Source organism: Somniosus microcephalus, chromosome 7 (assembly GCF_052327205.1).
Source record: "Somniosus microcephalus isolate GS21.2 chromosome 7, FLI_Smic_1.0, whole genome shotgun sequence".
NCBI classification, from domain to species: domain Eukaryota; kingdom Metazoa; phylum Chordata; class Chondrichthyes; order Squaliformes; family Somniosidae; genus Somniosus; species Somniosus microcephalus.
This window is the reverse complement of record NC_140993.1, coordinates 30,336,629-30,352,764: the sequence shown is the minus strand read 5'-3', so window position 1 is coordinate 30,352,764 and position 16,136 is coordinate 30,336,629. Positions and strand designations below refer to the sequence as shown.

Sequence of the window (16,136 nt, the reverse complement as noted above, 5' to 3'; positions counted from 1 at the left end):
GCTGTGCATCAGCAGGCTTGCCCTCTGCTCCACCTTTCTATGACGGACTGTGATGACAATGCATTAATGGCAGAATGTATCAGAATTACCGGGATAAAGTGATCTGCCTGCAACATGCCCCTAAATGCATGTGGTAATGATGCTTGTGCCTTGAAGCAGCGCAAGCATCTTTTATGATATTGAGGAGGAGGAGGAGGAGGTGGAGGAAAAGGTCACACAAGAGTCCCTTTCTCACTCCCCTGCAGCAGCCGGGGGGAATTAGATAACGTCAGTGAGGATATGGAACTGGGTGATTCATAGAGCAGAAGTGAGCTGGAGGAATGAGTAGCGGTTAGTCACGTTCCTGGTGGAGATTGCGAAGGCTGCCCAAGGCTTTGGAGTCGTAGCACCCAGATCTCATGGGTATTCACCTGAATAGAAGGATGTTTGAGGAACATCACACCTAGGTGCAGACTGAGTTCAGTTGCCAAGGAGGTGCGGTAAACTGACTGTTGTGATTCTGGAGTCCACAGCCCTCATTTACAGAAAGATTGGGGGAGTTTTTTTCTTCATTACAGGAATAAATGGAAAGGTGTGGCAGCTTTACTGGAATCTGCGATGGGCCCCCACCCCAGAAGCAGCCCAGGACCAGTCGGTACCTCCTTCTCCGCAGAAGCACAGCTACTACCCTGGTGTCAGGGACAGATTGGATAACACCCTGCATACCAGTTTCAGACCCTGGGGACCAGGAAGCCAGCTGCTGTCTCTCAGGGATTTCTGGATCTGATAGTTGTCATTAGACCAGCCAGGCCGCTGATCAGCGGGGACGTGGATCTGGGATCCAGTGGAATGGCAATGGCTGGAAGCAAGCTGCATGAGGCTGTCAGTGCTCAGGACAGCAGTACTTGTCAGGCATCTGGCCTTCTCCCTGTGAGGACCTCGCAAGTGGCACATAGCCGACACCAGGCTGCCCACACACAAGCTCCAGAGATGTAGCCAGCAGTGGCTCCCTCCCAGGAGCAAGCTACCATGAGAGAAGGGACATCTCAGTGCCACGAGCCTTTTGTACTATAGTAGTAGCCAACCACCTCTCGTGATACAGACCCTCAGGCTGCACGGAGGAGAAGCACAAGAATAAGAGACAGAAGGGCATGTTGACACACTGTCGGGAAGCACAGTGTGAGGAAAGAGTAGGTTGGCTTACAGTCACTTTTGAGGTCCTTGTATTAAAAGGAGAATGCGTGCTTACAATACGCTTTATTATTCATGGAGAATATAGTCTGATGTGTTATGTCCAGAATGGCTCCTGGATCTTTCATGCCAAATTTATGCCACTATGAGATGACGTATAACACAAGAATGAATGTTTCACTACCCACCTTCATAACTGGCTCTTGAAGCCAGAGACGTATAAGTGTTGCCAAAGTGTAGTACAGTAATAACAGCATGATGGGATTGACATGTTGGGGCCAAGACATATTGGGATTGGCTATAATCTTCCACGTAGTTGTGCAGTTTGTTTGAATCACTGGTGATACACCAAACAATCTGTTAAAAGAGAAAGAGGAAAAGAGAGATAATAACCTTATTACCATGGCCAACGTTGCAATAATAATGACTTTACAAATTACATTTTCAGTCTTTCATTGACAAAAAGAGCAAAATAAGAATATTCGGAATTAAAAAACTGCAGTGGAAAGAAAAATTTGGCAGAGTGTATCGAGTCATAGGCGCTCAGGGGGCGGGTTTGGAGGCGGGACATCCAGCAAAATCGCAAAGATTGACAGCGGGTCAGAAACCCGCTGTCAACCCGCCTCCAATCAATCTTCCCAAGTGTCGGGTCCCTGATTTGCACATGGATCCGACACCTAGCGGTGGGAAGAGGATTATAGCCACTTAACTAACAGGTTGTTAACAAGCAGTTAACAGGCTTTTTCCAATTTTGACACTTCTACTGCGGGCGTCCCGATGTCCGGACACCATACCAGGTAAGTGGCATACTGTGAGTCTGCTGTAATGTTTATGCACTGATGACAGCTGCAGAAGTGGTGTGAAGGATCCAATGGTGCACTGGTGAGTTTCAGAGGTAGGAAAATGTTGGGAAATTCATTTTTCATGCATTTTGACTTTTCTGTAGGTAACAGATTTTGAATTGTATGTCTAGTCCCACCTCATTGGGAGATCCTCTCTCACTAGTGCCAGATCGCTTCTGTAACCTCACATGCAGCTGCCATCTGTTCTAGCCTAAGGAGGGAGTCACTGGAGAGCCTGGGTGCAAGAGCTCACCTGTGAACAGTGATTGTCAGTGTTTGCATCACTTCAATGCTGTCAAACGCTGAAAAATCAACTGTCAAGAAAAATTGTCCGTGGTCCCTTTAAGAAAACCGGCAGATGACGCGTCATCAAATGACATCATCTGACACCGGCTTCCTCCTAATTGGCTGGCAAGTCCGCAGGGCGGACTTAACAAGGCCAATTGATGTAAAATTACGTCTGTGGGCCGGATGTAGTTGGAGGTGGGACTAGAACCCGGAAGGCAGCTGACCCGCTCCCAAGCCGCCTCGAAGCAAACAATCACAGCCATAGAGTCATAATGGCACAGAAGGAGGCCATTCAGCCCATCGAGTCTGTGTCAGCTCTCTTTAGAGCAATCCAGTCAGTCCCATTTCCCTGATATATCCCCGTAGCCCTGCAAGTTTATTTCCCTCAAGTGCCTATTCCATCTCCCCTTGAAAACATTGAGGGCAGGATTGGGCCGTGGAGGCAGGATTGGAGACGTGTGGGGTGTTAAAATCTTGAAATTGGGGGGCACGAACCCATCCCACCCCCAACCCGCCTCCATGCCTTTTAACTACCTGTTAACAGGCAGTTAATTGGCACTAATCCCCTTTCCGCCTCGGGGAGGCGGGTCCCAGCACAGGTTAGCGAGGCGGACTGTTGGGCTGAAGGGCTTGGAGGGTTCGAGATGTCCGGTGTTCAGGTGAATGATGGGTGCATGAGTGCAAAGGTAAGTGTGTTTGGTGTGTGTAAAGTGTTTAAAGAAGTTTTACTTATCTTTACTTACCTTTACAGCCTTCCTTCCTTCAGGTCTCGGGAGTCTCCCATCTCACCGGCACAGAAAGCAGAATGGCTGCGAGCTGTCAAAAGTTGCAGCATTCAGCTTTCTGTTCCAGAGAGATCTCTAAATCAGCCTGAGAGGAATTAACTTGGAGTACAGATTGTCAGTGTTTGACAGCTTCAAAGAGCTGTGAAACACTGATATTTCATCTGTCAAAAGTTGCCGGGTGGCCCTTAATTGGCCTGCTGAGCCCGCTGGGCGGGCTCAACAAGGTCAATCAAGTGAAAATCGTGTGGGTTGGCCACAACTCGATGGAGGCGGGACTACAACCCCAAAAGTTGTAGTCCTGCCTCCTACCCTCCTCCAGTATCAAAATCCAGCCCTGAGTGTCTCCGCTTCCACCACTTCCCTGACAGCAAGTTCCAGGTCCTCGTCACTCGTAAAAAAGTTTTCCCTCACGTCCCCCCTGTATCTCTTGCCCAAAACCTGAAATCTGTGTCCCCCTAGTCCTTGTAACATCAACTAGTGGGAACAGCCTTTCCCCGTCTAGCCTATCCAAACCCGTTATAATCTTGTACACCTCTATCAAATCACCCCTCAACCTCCTTTGCTCTAATGAAAACATATCCAGCTTCTCCAACCTGTCCTTGTAGCTAAGATCCCCCATCCCCAGAACCACTCTGGTAAATCTCCTCTGCACCCTCTCAAGGGCCTTCACATCCTTACTGAAGTGTGGTGACCAGAACTGGATGCAATACTCCAGTTGTGGCCTAACCAGCGCTTTATAATGGTTCAGCATAACTTCTCTACTTTTGTACTCAATACCTCAATATAGCGAGTGGCCAATTCACTATCGTCCATTTAACACCAGGTGAACCCCAATGAAAGTTATCAGGCTTCCAACTAACAGGTCTTGGTGTTAGACTTGCATTTAAGATAATAGGGATATAAAACACATTTCTTTGCAGCCATGCTGCAAGACAAAGTGAATAATATATGGCTGAAACAATCCTTTGCCCAATTAAACATAAATTAGTCGAGGCTAGTCATTTTTAAATCGCTGTATACTTATATTTCCATATGCATTAACTTTTATCACCACAGATCAAAATCAGAACTAAGGGTGTAATTTTCCAAAGAAGTGCTGGATGAAAATTTGTAAGAAATGGTCCAATATATGACGATCACAAGCAAAGTACTTCGCTTAGCAAATCCTCGGAAAACTTAAGTGACAGATGTGAATAACAATGATAGCCACTTACTGAGTGCACAGAGTTATGTACTGTTGAACTATTTCATAAATATACAAAGAAAAGAACAAACTTTCATTTACATAGCACCTTATCACATCCTCAACATATAAGTACTTTATGACCAATTCATTATTTTCGTTGTTATTCACTGGTTTTTGTAGGTAAATGCAATAGCCAATTTGTTCACAGCAAAGTCCCACAATGAATGAAAGGCTAGATCATCTGGTTTTGGTGAGAGGCGGGATGGTGGGCAAACTCCCTGGGCCTTCTTCGACTAGTACCATGGCACCATTTTATGTAGACCTGAGCAGGCACACGGGGCCTCTGTTTCATGCTTCATCTAAAAGAAGGCACCTCTGACAACGCAGCACTCCCTCAGTAATGCACTGAAGTGTCAGCCTAGTTTACGCCTGTCTGTAGTGGGACTTAATGATAGAGATATGAGGAACAAGACTGGCCTTTCGCCTCTTGGACTTCGGTTCAAATGCAGATGAATGTATCTTCCCTCTCATGTATAATAAATACGTGATCTGTAAAATGAGTTTGACCATTCTCTTCCCCATTGCCTAGAGGATACAATGACATCGTATAAAACTATCAAATTGGGAAATCTCACTCAGGGAGCCAATTTTATGTATAAAATAAAAATGGCACAGCGTTGCTGTAGAAAACCCCTTTCTAGCTGAGGTTAGGCACACTGCCAAGAACTTTACTCATATTTAACAAACAAACACTGTTAAAATTTATGGGCAGATTTTCCTGTAATCATTGAGCCTGGAGGTACTGGACCACCCTAGGAACAATTAATTTAGGAAAATCAAATAGGGAAGATTGCATGCCTGTAGGGGAGCCTGCTCCATTTCTGTTCATTTAAAATGAGTTGGGGAAATCGGGCAGGCTCCATTAGGAGTGTGTGTTCCTCCCCACCTGATTTTCCTGTCACCCAGGCAATCCAATAACCCGAGGTGCAGGAACGGGAATGTCTGCCTCTCAACCTTTTAATGCACTATCAAGCCAACTAGCAACCAGTCATAAAGAAGAAACTTATCAGAAGCTGTGTGTGATGGTAGCAAGGGGAAGCTGATTTTGGCTCCCAGCAGTAGTAATTGCAGCCATATGGGAAACTTGGAAATATCATGCATCATTGAACCATTTTACTCCATAAACCCTTTGGGGCCGATTTTCCCGCAGGTGCGGGGAATTGTCAGGTTCCCTGAATGTCGGGTTCCGACACGAATCTAAATGGGTCAGCCAGCTGGATGCAATTTTCGCACAATTGGCCAATTAATTTCCAGCGTGTGGGCACCCTTGCTAATTGACCATTTCCAGTCAGAAAGCCCCACAGTATGATGTCATCATTCGTGGTGCTTTTAAAGTCTACAGCAAGCTTTTCAACCTCTGCAGGCTTCCCAATGAGTCATCCAGAATGGCAGAGGAGCCTGCAGCAGCTGTTGCCAGTGGCAGACCCCGAGCTGCCACCAAATTTGACGAAACCTCACTGCAGACATTGGTGGATGGGGTTAGGGCCCACAGGGAGGTCCTCTTCCCTAACTCAGGGAGGAAGAGGCCTCCCAATGAGACCAGGACTGCTTGGATGGAGGTGGCAGCAGAGGTGAACTCTCAGGGAGTCACACGAAGAACTTGGATGCAGTGCAGGAAGCGATTCCATGACCTTCACCGTACAGGAAAAGTAAGTATGAAGTTTCCATCATCCTCAACCTGATCCCCATTGCCTTTCCCCAACAGCACTCAGCTTCAGCAATCTCTTCCTCCACATCCCACTTCACAGTCACATCCATGCACCCTTACCCATTCCCTCTCTCTCTATGCTCACATTCACATAACTATTCCACCATGCAGCCCTCACATTGCCTCTCACTCTGATGCTTGGAACACAACTGACAACACACAAGAAGGGCCCTTGGTCCTGCAGCTTCACACCATCTTTGTCTCCTTCTAAGTATCTATGTTATGCGATCTCTACACTCACTCCTGCACTCTCACTCAAACTCCACTTGTCTCCCTCATTGCAGGAAAAGAGAGCTCACAACAGGAGAGAGCGAGCCAGGACTGGAGGAGGCCCACCCTCAATCGCCCACCTGACCCCCTGGGAGGAAGGAGTGATGGAGACTGTCGGGGCTGACGTGGCTGCGGAAGCTGGGGAAGGAGAGATAGGAGCAAGCCCGCAAGCTGGTGACAGAATAGTTTTCCATCTCTCTCATTGACATAGCATGATTCGCTGTTATGGTTCTGAAGCTACACCATTTGGACTTATGAGCATTTGCAAAATCCAATGTGCATGTAGCCTTGGCAACACATCTCTAACTCTTTCCTTTACTCCCCCACAGGACCATCCAGAGCCCCCGTCCCCACTGTCGAGGAGGAAGAGGCTGTGCAGCCAGACTCCTCAGAGGAAGCTCCAACCTCTGAGGGCGCAGCGTCAGCAGAAGTAAGCGCACCCAGCACCAGCGCAGACACTCACACCTCAGGGGGGCCTTCGGGACATAGAGTAGTGTTGTCACCTGGTGTTTCACAGCTCACAAGTGAACATCAGCAGATTGTGGAGACAAGGACAGCAGTGGAGAGTCCTCGTCGGAGGGCGCAGGCCTCTGCCAGCTCAGCTCAGCGGCATGTCGACCCTATGCCTCTGGTCCATCCGCAAGAGAAGAGGTGATGGATCTCCATGCACAGATGCAGGAGTCTCTGGCAGGTTTTGTCTCCAGGGTCGCTGCGAGTGTGGAGCGAATGGAGGAATCCATGGCGAACATGAGCAGAGCCTTATTGGAGTCATTGGCGCATGAACGCATCACCACGGAAAGGATGGCTACCTCCATGTTAAAGCTGGCTACCGCCGAGGAGAGGAGGGCTGCGGCCGAGGACAGGAGGGCTGCGGCCGAGGACAGGAGGGCTGCGGCCGAGGAGAGGAGGGCTGCGGCCGAGGAGAGGAGGGCTGCGGCCGAGGAGAGGAGGGCTACGGCCATGGAGGAGCTTAGTCACCAGGGTATGGAAAACATGGTGAGTGTTCAGAATAGAATGACATCTCTTGAGGAGCGATGGGCATCTATTGAGCACCGAAACCAGATCTTCATGGAAGTCCTTCTGAGCAGGACTTCCAGTGCAGAGACAGGTCCCCATGGCCCCCCTGATGTGCAGCAAGGTGCTCTCCAGCCACTTGCAGGCACTGAGGGGGAGCTGACCCATGAGAGGGAGGTTGTTGGCACACCTCAAGGAAGTGGGGGCTCCTCTCCACGCGCTCACACTTCCATGCCACTTCAGAGGCCTCGGTCAGAGCCCCGCCGGAGTCCACACCCAAGTGAGATAGGCGTCTCAACCCCTGCACAGCCGCAGGAGCAGCAGACTGCAGGCTCGCCACCCCAGAGGACGCCCGCCAAAGGTGTCGAGACAGGAGCAGCAGGGAAGTGAGCAAGGGGCCTCCACATCTGCTGAAGCCACAGGGGTACCACTACGTAGGAGCATGCGTAAAAGAAAAATAAGGCACCACTAATCACAATGGTAGACACTTGGGTGAAAAGTTTTGTATATAGTTTTAATGCCATCAGTTTCTTGTACATAAAAAATCTGATGGCAACTGCTGCAGTTGTGGCGTCTGTCATTTGGCGAATGGGAATTTTACATTGAGGCCGTGAGGATTACTTGCAGATGTCAGCAAGCTGGTCAAATAGGTAGAAATGCGCAGGGATGGGCCACTGTCCATGGTCAGGTAAGAAGCAGCGAGGCTACAGTGTTTGATGTACCTGGCTAAGCAAATCTGGCCAGGATGAGTGCGTTCCTTGCATTCCGGCGAGCAATGTTCTCGTGTACTGGTGCCGCTGGTTGATGGGCCTCTGCAGGATGCTCGTTTCTGGCCTCCTCCTCCTCCTCCTCCTCCTCAGCATCATCCTCATCCGAGGCGGCTCTGTGAGGAGCCTCTTGGTCCTGTGGAATCTGCAAGCCACGACGCTGTGCTACATTGTGAAGCACACAGCAAACCGCGACGATTTTGGAGACCCTGGCTGCTGAGTACTGTAGGGCTCCACCTGCTCTATCCAGGCATCTGAAGCACATCTTCAGCAATCCAATGGTTTGCTCAATAATGCATCTGGTGGAAATGTGGCTGGAGTTGTAGCGCTCCTCAGCTTCGTTGGTTGGTCTCCTCAGCGGCGTCATTAGCCAAGTCCGCAGGGGATATCCCTTGTCTCCAAGTAGCCATCCCTGAAGTTCGTTTGGCGGACTGAATAGCAGAGGCACAGTAGACTGACGCAGTATGAAGGAGTCACGGCAGCTGCCAGGGTACTTGGCACAAACATGCAAAATCACCTTCTTGTGGTCACACACCAGCTGAACATTAAGGGAGTGGAAGCCCTTGCGGTTGACAAAAACTCCTGTATTGCGATGGGACGCCCTGCACCCTTGGAAAGTCTGCCAGCTGAGTTAATCCAAGCGCTCGCGCCCTCACACTTGCGCGATTCCTGGTGAAATGGATGTGATTGTGTGCGAGGGCAAAGAGGGCATCGGTCACCTGAGTGATGCAAGTGTGTGCGGCCGCCTGGGAGATGCCGCTGATGTCTGCTGCTGATCCCTGGAAGGAGCCTGAGGCAAAAAAGTTGAGTGCAGTGGTGACTTTGATGGCCACTGGTAAGGAGTGTCGACCTGGTGCTCTGGGCTCCAGGTCTTGCTGCAGCATTGCGCAGATGTCAGTCACTACCTCTCGCGAAAGTCAGAGCCGCCTTTGGCACTGCTGCTCAGTCATGTTGAGGTAGCTCACCCTGTGTCTATAGACCCTGTTTGGGGGGTATCTCCTGCGCCGACGGCCTTCCATGCACTGGCCCCTTCTGGCCTGTGCTGCCTCAGGTGGCTGAGCCGCAGCCTGTCGCTCCTGCTGGTGCTGCTGTTGTTGCTGGATCTGCTGTTGTTGCTGGATCTGCTGTTGTTGCTGGATCTGCTGCTGTTGCTGGTGCTGCTGTTGTTGTTGGATCTGCTGTTGTTGCTGGATCTGCTGTTGTTGCTGGATCTGCTGTTGTTGCTGGATCTGCTGCAGCCTCCTCTGCTGTTGGAGATCCTCTAATGCCAAGAAGGGAAGGAACAAAGGGCCTCCCATGCTTCTGGCAGATGCCTCCATTGAGGAAGCGCTGAGTTAGGGTGCTGAGAGGGGCTTCCCAGGAGCTCACACTGGAGAAGTGTGTGAGCCTCCAACCTTCCACAGCTGTGCCTAAGCCTGGAACAAGTTGCCCCAAGCCTCAAACAACAAGGTCCTGCAACCTACAAATGCTGTATGATTAAATCTCTTCTTCCCTGATTGACCTGCAGCTGAAAGTAAGCAAGCAGACATTGTTCACGCCAGGTTTCATCAGCGGTGTTCCCACCAGGCGTGGTTTACGTGGGGAAAGGCTGAAAATAGGAAGGGCCCCTTAAAATGGCCTTATAGATGCCAATTATTGCTGATTAGGCTCCCGACAACCAGTCCCGCCTGCTGCGGGCGGGACTGATTCGGGTCGCTTTGAAATGCCGGGGCGAAAGTCGGACGGGGCGGGGGGGTTCGCGGCCCCCTATTTTTGCGATTTCCCCCCCCCACACACGCCTGAAACCCCGCCTGACGGCTCCAGGAAAATCGAGGCCTTTATCACTGTTGCTGCCTAAAATCTTGTAAGAATGCACTGGTGTTTTGTTAATTAAGGTACAACATAGGACTGAATGAGGAGTGGATTTAACTTCCTGATCCCAGCAGCTCAGTAACCATCCATTTTTACATAGGATTACATAGAAATCTGGCAGATGGAGTTTAATATGGGAAAATGCGAGGTTATCCGCTTTGGTAGGAAAAATAAAAAAGCAAATTATTATTTAAATGGGGAGAGATTACAAAATGCTGAGGTACAGAGGGATCTGGGGGTCCTTGTACATGAACCACAAAATGTTAGCATGCAGGTACAGCAAGTAATTAAGAAGGCAAACGTAGTATTGGCCTGTATTGCAAAGGGAATGGAGTATAAAAGTAGGGAAGTCCTGTTACAACTGTACAGGGCATTGGTGAGACCACACCTGGAGTACTGCGTACAGTTTTGGTCTCCTTATTTAAGGAAGGATATACTTGCATTGGAGGCAGTTCAGAGAAGGTTCACGAGGTTGATTCCGGAGATGAAGGGGTTGTCTTATGAAGAAAGGTTGAGCAGGTTCGGCCTATACTCATTGGAGTTTAGAAGAATGAGAGGCGATCGTATTGAAACATTTAAGATTCTGAAGGGGCTTGACAGGGTAGATGCAGAGAGGATGTTTTCCCTCGTGGGGGAATCTAGAACTAGAGGGCATAGTTTCAGAATAAGGGGGTGTGGCGACACGCCACCACTGGACATAATCCGCTCACGGCGGCACAGACAGTCTAAGCAGAAGCCCCCAGCCGGGGGCCCTTTCCTCCAGCAACTTGTTTCCCGCAGGGACAGGCTGCCGGGAGCACTTCCTGTCTGGGAAGTATTTAAGTGGATGTGCGGGCTTTTCTAGTTCCTGTTTACCATGTGGTCAGAATAAAGCAGTTGTGTTTTCAATAGCTCTGTCTCGACTCCCACGTTTGCCGCGGTATCTCAACACTGGTGACCCCGACGCTCAGGACGAATCCTAAGCTAGCATGGCGGATACAAACGTAGTCACGGTTAAATTACCTGACTTTTGGGAGAACCTCGCCGAAGCCTGGTTCGTTCAAGCTGAGTCCAGATTCCGGCTGAAAGGCATTACAGTCGATGCCACGAAGTACGACTACCTCGTCGCCTCGCTCACCTACGCTACAGTCCCCAAGGTTTGGGCAGCGCTGCAGAATCCACCAATGGAGGGCAAGTACGAGCATCTGAAGGCTGCGCTACTTAAAAAATTTCAAACGTCCTCTTACCAGCGCCACTGCCAACTCCTGGACCTCCCCGGCCTTGGTGACGCTTCACCATCAGACCTGCTTTCCCACATGCTGTCCCTCTCCGACGACAAAAATCCCGGCGCCCTTTTTCGCACGCTTTTCATTCGGCAGCTCCCCGCCAGCATCCGCCCGCTCCTTGTGGAGTCTGACTCCACGGACCTGAATGAGATAGCCGAAAAGGCCGACCGGCTGCTCTCTGCACAGGCCGCTCGCGACGTCGCGCCCGACCTCACGGCAACGACCACGCGGTCTTCCCGGGCCGCTAGGCCCGACCACCCTACCACTCCGGGTCACTGCTACTACCACACCCGTTTTGGCGCTAGGGCTCAACGCTGCATGCCACCGTGTTCCTTCAAACCCCCCCCCGCACCGGCCCCCGCGATGGCCGCGGGGCAGAAGGAGCCCCTACTGTACGTCACTGACGACAGAACCAACCGCCGATTTCTGTGCGACACAGGGGCCCAGCACAGCATCACCCCCGCCTCCGCCCTCGAGATCCAACGCGGCACACAGGGTATCACACTGGCTGCAGCCAACGGCTCTGAAATCCGCACATATGGCACCCGCATGGTCACGCTCGACCTCGCGGGCCGCCGCTACCGCTGGGAGTTCCTGACAGCCAAGGTCCTCTGCCCACTCATTGGCGCCAACTTCCTACGCGCCCACGGCCTCCTTGTCGACATTCCGAGGCACCGCCTCGTCGACATCAACACTATGGCCCCCAGCCCCGGCGCCTTTACCCCGGCCCGTTCGGCCGGCCCGACGACCTACTGCCTCGCCAGAGCCACGGACGACTACTCGGCACTCCTAGCTGAGTTTCCCGCCCTCACTAACCCGACCTTTTCGGCCAAAGCCGCCAAGCACGGTGTGGAACACTATATCCCCACCACCGGCCCCCCAGTTTCTGCCCACGCCCGCAGACTCAACCCGGCCAAGCTGGAAATCGCGCGGGCCGAGTTTACCAACATGGAACAACTCGACATCATCCGCCGCTCCAGCAGCCCTTGGGCCTCGCCCCTCCACATCGCCCCCAAGCCCGGCGGAGGCTGGCGCCCTTGCGGGGACTACCGCCGCCTCAACGACGCCACCACCCCCGATCGGTACCCGGTGCCACACATCCAGGACTTCTCGGCCCGACTGGCCGGACGAACCGTCTTTTCCAAAGTCGACCTGGTGCACGGTTACCACCAAGTCCCCGTACACCCCGCGGACATCCCCAAAACGGCCGTCATCACCCCATTCGGCCTGTTCGAGTTCCTGAGGATGCCCTTCGGCCTCAAGAATGCAGCACAGGCTTTCCAGCGCCTTATGGACTCAGTCCTCCGGGACCTGAACTTCCTATTCATCTATCTAGACGACATTCTCGTGGCCAGCTCCTCCAAACAGGAACACCTCGAACACCTTCGCATCCTGTTCGGGCGCCTAGCCCAACACGGGCTCATCCTCAGCCCGGCGAAGTGCCAATTCGGCCTAACCGAGATCGATTTTCTCGGTCACCACATCACCCCTGCTGGGGCCGTCCCCCTGCCCAACAAGGTGCAGGCCGTCCAGCAATTCCCCCGCCCCACAACCATCAAGGGCCTCCAGGAGTTCCTCGGGATGGTGAACTTCTACAACAGGTTCATCCCCAGAGCCGCAGCCCTTATGAAGCCCCATACGACTCCCTCCGAGGAAAATCCGGCAAGATGGACGTAGCCTGGACCACTGACACGGCAGCCGCCTTCGACGCCACCAAAAACGCGCTCGCCGACGCCACTCTGCTCGCGCACCCGAGGGCCGATGCCCGGGTCGCGCTCACCACCGACGCCTCCGACCACGCGGTCGGGGCCGTGTTCGAGCAGTGGGTCAATGGCGCGTGGCAGCCACTTGCCTTCTACAGCCGCCAACTGCGCCCCCCGGAGGTCAAATACTCCACTTTCGACCGCGAGCTTCTCGCACTCCACCTGTCGGTCCGCCATTTCAGGTTCCTCCTGGAAGGCCGCCCCTTCACCGCGTATGTGGACCACAAGCCACTCACATACGCGATGGCCAAGCACACCGAACCCTGGTCCGCTAGGCAGCAACGCCAGCTCGCGGCCGTCTCCGAGTTTACTACGGACATTCAGCACGTCTCCGGTAGAGACAACGTGGTCGCCGACTGCCTTTCCCGTCCCGCCGTCTGTGCGAATCACCTCGCGGTCGACTACACACAACTAGCAGCGGCCCAGCTCACGGACCCAGACCTCCTCTCGGCGGCTACCAGCCTGCCAGGGCTACGCCTAGCCAAGGTCGCGCACGGGCCCGAAGCCACGGCAGTCACGTGCGACGTCTCACTCGGCCAACCCAGGCCGGTCGTCCCTGAGACCTGGCGCCGCCGCGTCTTCAATGCGCTCCACGGGCTCTCTCACCCGGGTTCCCGCGCATCCGTCAAACTCCTCTCCAAGCGCTTCGTCTGGCGCGGCCTTAGCAGAGATGTTCGGACTTGGGCCACCTCCTGCCTCGCCTGCCAACGGGCTAAGGTACAGCTGCACACCAAAGCACCCCTGGGAGACTTCGAGGTACCCAGCCGCCGCTTCGACCACGTACACGTCGACATCGTCGGTCCCCTGCCGCCATCGCAAGGCCAAACTTATCTCCTCACGATGGTCGACCGCTACACACGCTGGCCTGAGGCAGTGCCGCTGACCTCCACCACCACAGCCGACATCGCCAGGGCGTTCGTTAACACCTGGGTTGCGAGGTTCGGCGTACCGGCCGACATAACCTCCGACAGAGGCGCCCAGTTCACCTCCGAACTCTGGACGGCCACAGCACGCAACCTCGGGGTGACGCTCCACCGCACCACAGCGTACCACCCGCAGGCCAACGGACTTTGTGAACGCTTCCACAGGTCACTCAAGGCCTCACTCCGCGCCGGCCTGCAGGACAGTACCTGGACTGACCGCCTACCGTGGGTGCTACTCGGCCTACGCACCGCGGTCAAGGAAGACCTCCAGTCCTCGGCAGCGGAGTTAGTCTACGGACAACCGCTGCGCGTCCCAGGCGAATTCCTTCCGGAGCCTACCAAGTCTTGGTCGGCCGAACAGCAGCGGCTCGACTCTTTCTCTTCCGCTCAGCAGTTCGCCCCACTTCCGGTCAACCGACACGGCGAACTCGCACCTCACGTCCCGCCAAATTTACAGCAGGCGCGCTTCGTCTTCGTGCGACACGACGCGCACCGCGGGCCCCTGCGACCCCCGTACGACGGTCCGTACGAGGTACTACAAACCGGGGACAAGGTATTCAAGCTGCGACTCGGCGACAGGGTCGAGACAGTCTCCATCGACCGGCTCAAACCAGCACACACAGAACCAGGGGAACAGGTCCCCGTGGCCCAGCCTCCAGCCAGAGGCCGTCCCCCCGGCAAGCCAGCACAGCCGGCGGCGAACCGCCCGACCCAACCAACCAGACCGGCGACCACTCAGAGCCGCTGCGGCAGAACCATTAGACCACCGTCACGACTCGTCCACTCCTCCTAAGCGGATTCTGGGGGGAGCTCTGTGGCGACACGCCACCACTGGACATAATCCGCTCACGGCGGCACAGACAGTCTAAGCAGAAGCCCCCAGCCGGGGGCCCTTTCCTCCAGCAACTTGTTTCCCGCAGGGACAGGCTGCCGGGAGCACTTCCTGTCTGGGAAGTATTTAAGTGGATGTGCGGGCTTTTCTAGTTCCTGTTTACCATGTGGTCAGAATAAAGCAGTTGTGTTTTCAATAGCTCTGTCTCGACTCCCACGTTTGCCGCGGTATCTCAACAGGGGCACCCTTTTAAATCGGAGATAAGGAGGAATTTCTTCTCTCAGAGGGTCATGAATCTTTGGAATTCTCTTCCCCAGAGAGCTGTGGAGGCTGGGTCATTGAATATACTTAAGGTGGAGATAGACAGATTTTTGAATGATAAGGGAGTCAAGGGTTATGGGGAGCGGGCAGGGAAGTGGAGTTGAGGCCAAGATCAGATCAGCCTTGATCTTATTGAATGGCAGAGCAGGCTCGAGGGGCCAAATGACCTCCTACTGCTCCTACGTCTTATGTTCTTATGTAAATTATAGAACATATAAACAGGCCATTTGGCCCAACTGGTCGATTTATGCTCCACCCGAGCCTCCTCCCACCCTACTTCATCTAACCCTACCAGCATGTCCTTCTATTTCTTTCTCACTCATGTACTTAACTAGCTTTCCCTTAAATGCATCTATGCTATTTGTCGCAACTCTCCCTGTGGTAGCGAGTTCCACATTCTCAACACTCTCTGGGTAAAGAAGTTTCTCCTGAATTCCTTATTGGATTAATTAGTGACTACCTTACATTTATGACGCCTACTTTTGAACTTCCCAAAAGTGGAAACATCTTCTCTACCCTAGCAAACCGCTTTAGAATTTTAAAGACCTCTCTATTGGGTCACCCCTCAGCCTTCTCTTTTCTAGAGAAAAGAGCCCCAGCCTGTTCAGTCTTTCCTGATAGTTATAACCTCTCACTTCTTCAGCTCTCAATACCTATTCTTATTGCCCTCAGTGCTGTTCCTAACAAGATATTCAGCTCTTTTTAAAGGTGTTAATCGACACAACATTAAATCTGGGAGCATAGTCCAAATATCCACTAATCTGTGGGATCAAAATCTCTTCCAACCTCAAGTCTTGCTTAAAGTTTATTACATTTATTCTCATATTCTCTGGTTTTGTGCTCATAGTTCAAGACATCTCTCTGCGTTTAAAAAGCCTTACCATCAAAATCTTGCAGAATTCATCATATTCTGGTAAATCTGCACCCTCTCCAAGGCCTTGACATCCTTCCTAAAGTGCGGTGCCCAGAATTGGACACAGTACTCTAGCTGAGGCCTGACCAGTGTTTTATACAGGTTTATCATAATTTCCTTGCTTTTGTACTCTCTCTATTTATAAAGCCATATGCTTTTTTAACAGCTTGATCAACTT

The 16,136-nt window shown here is 52.5% G+C and overlaps 1 protein-coding gene across 1 annotated transcript in view; it reads right to left on the bottom strand.

Annotated features, from left to right (window-relative positions):
* Positions 1 to 16,136, bottom strand: part of piezo2b (piezo-type mechanosensitive ion channel component 2b) — an 852,062-nt gene that overhangs the window by 224,743 nt on the left and 611,183 nt on the right. Inside the window, exon 8 of the mRNA XM_085992353.1 lies at positions 1,359 to 1,527. Within this exon, the coding sequence (XP_085848479.1) occupies positions 1,359 to 1,527 (169 nt within the window). The remainder of the gene's footprint in view (positions 1 to 1,358; positions 1,528 to 16,136) is intronic.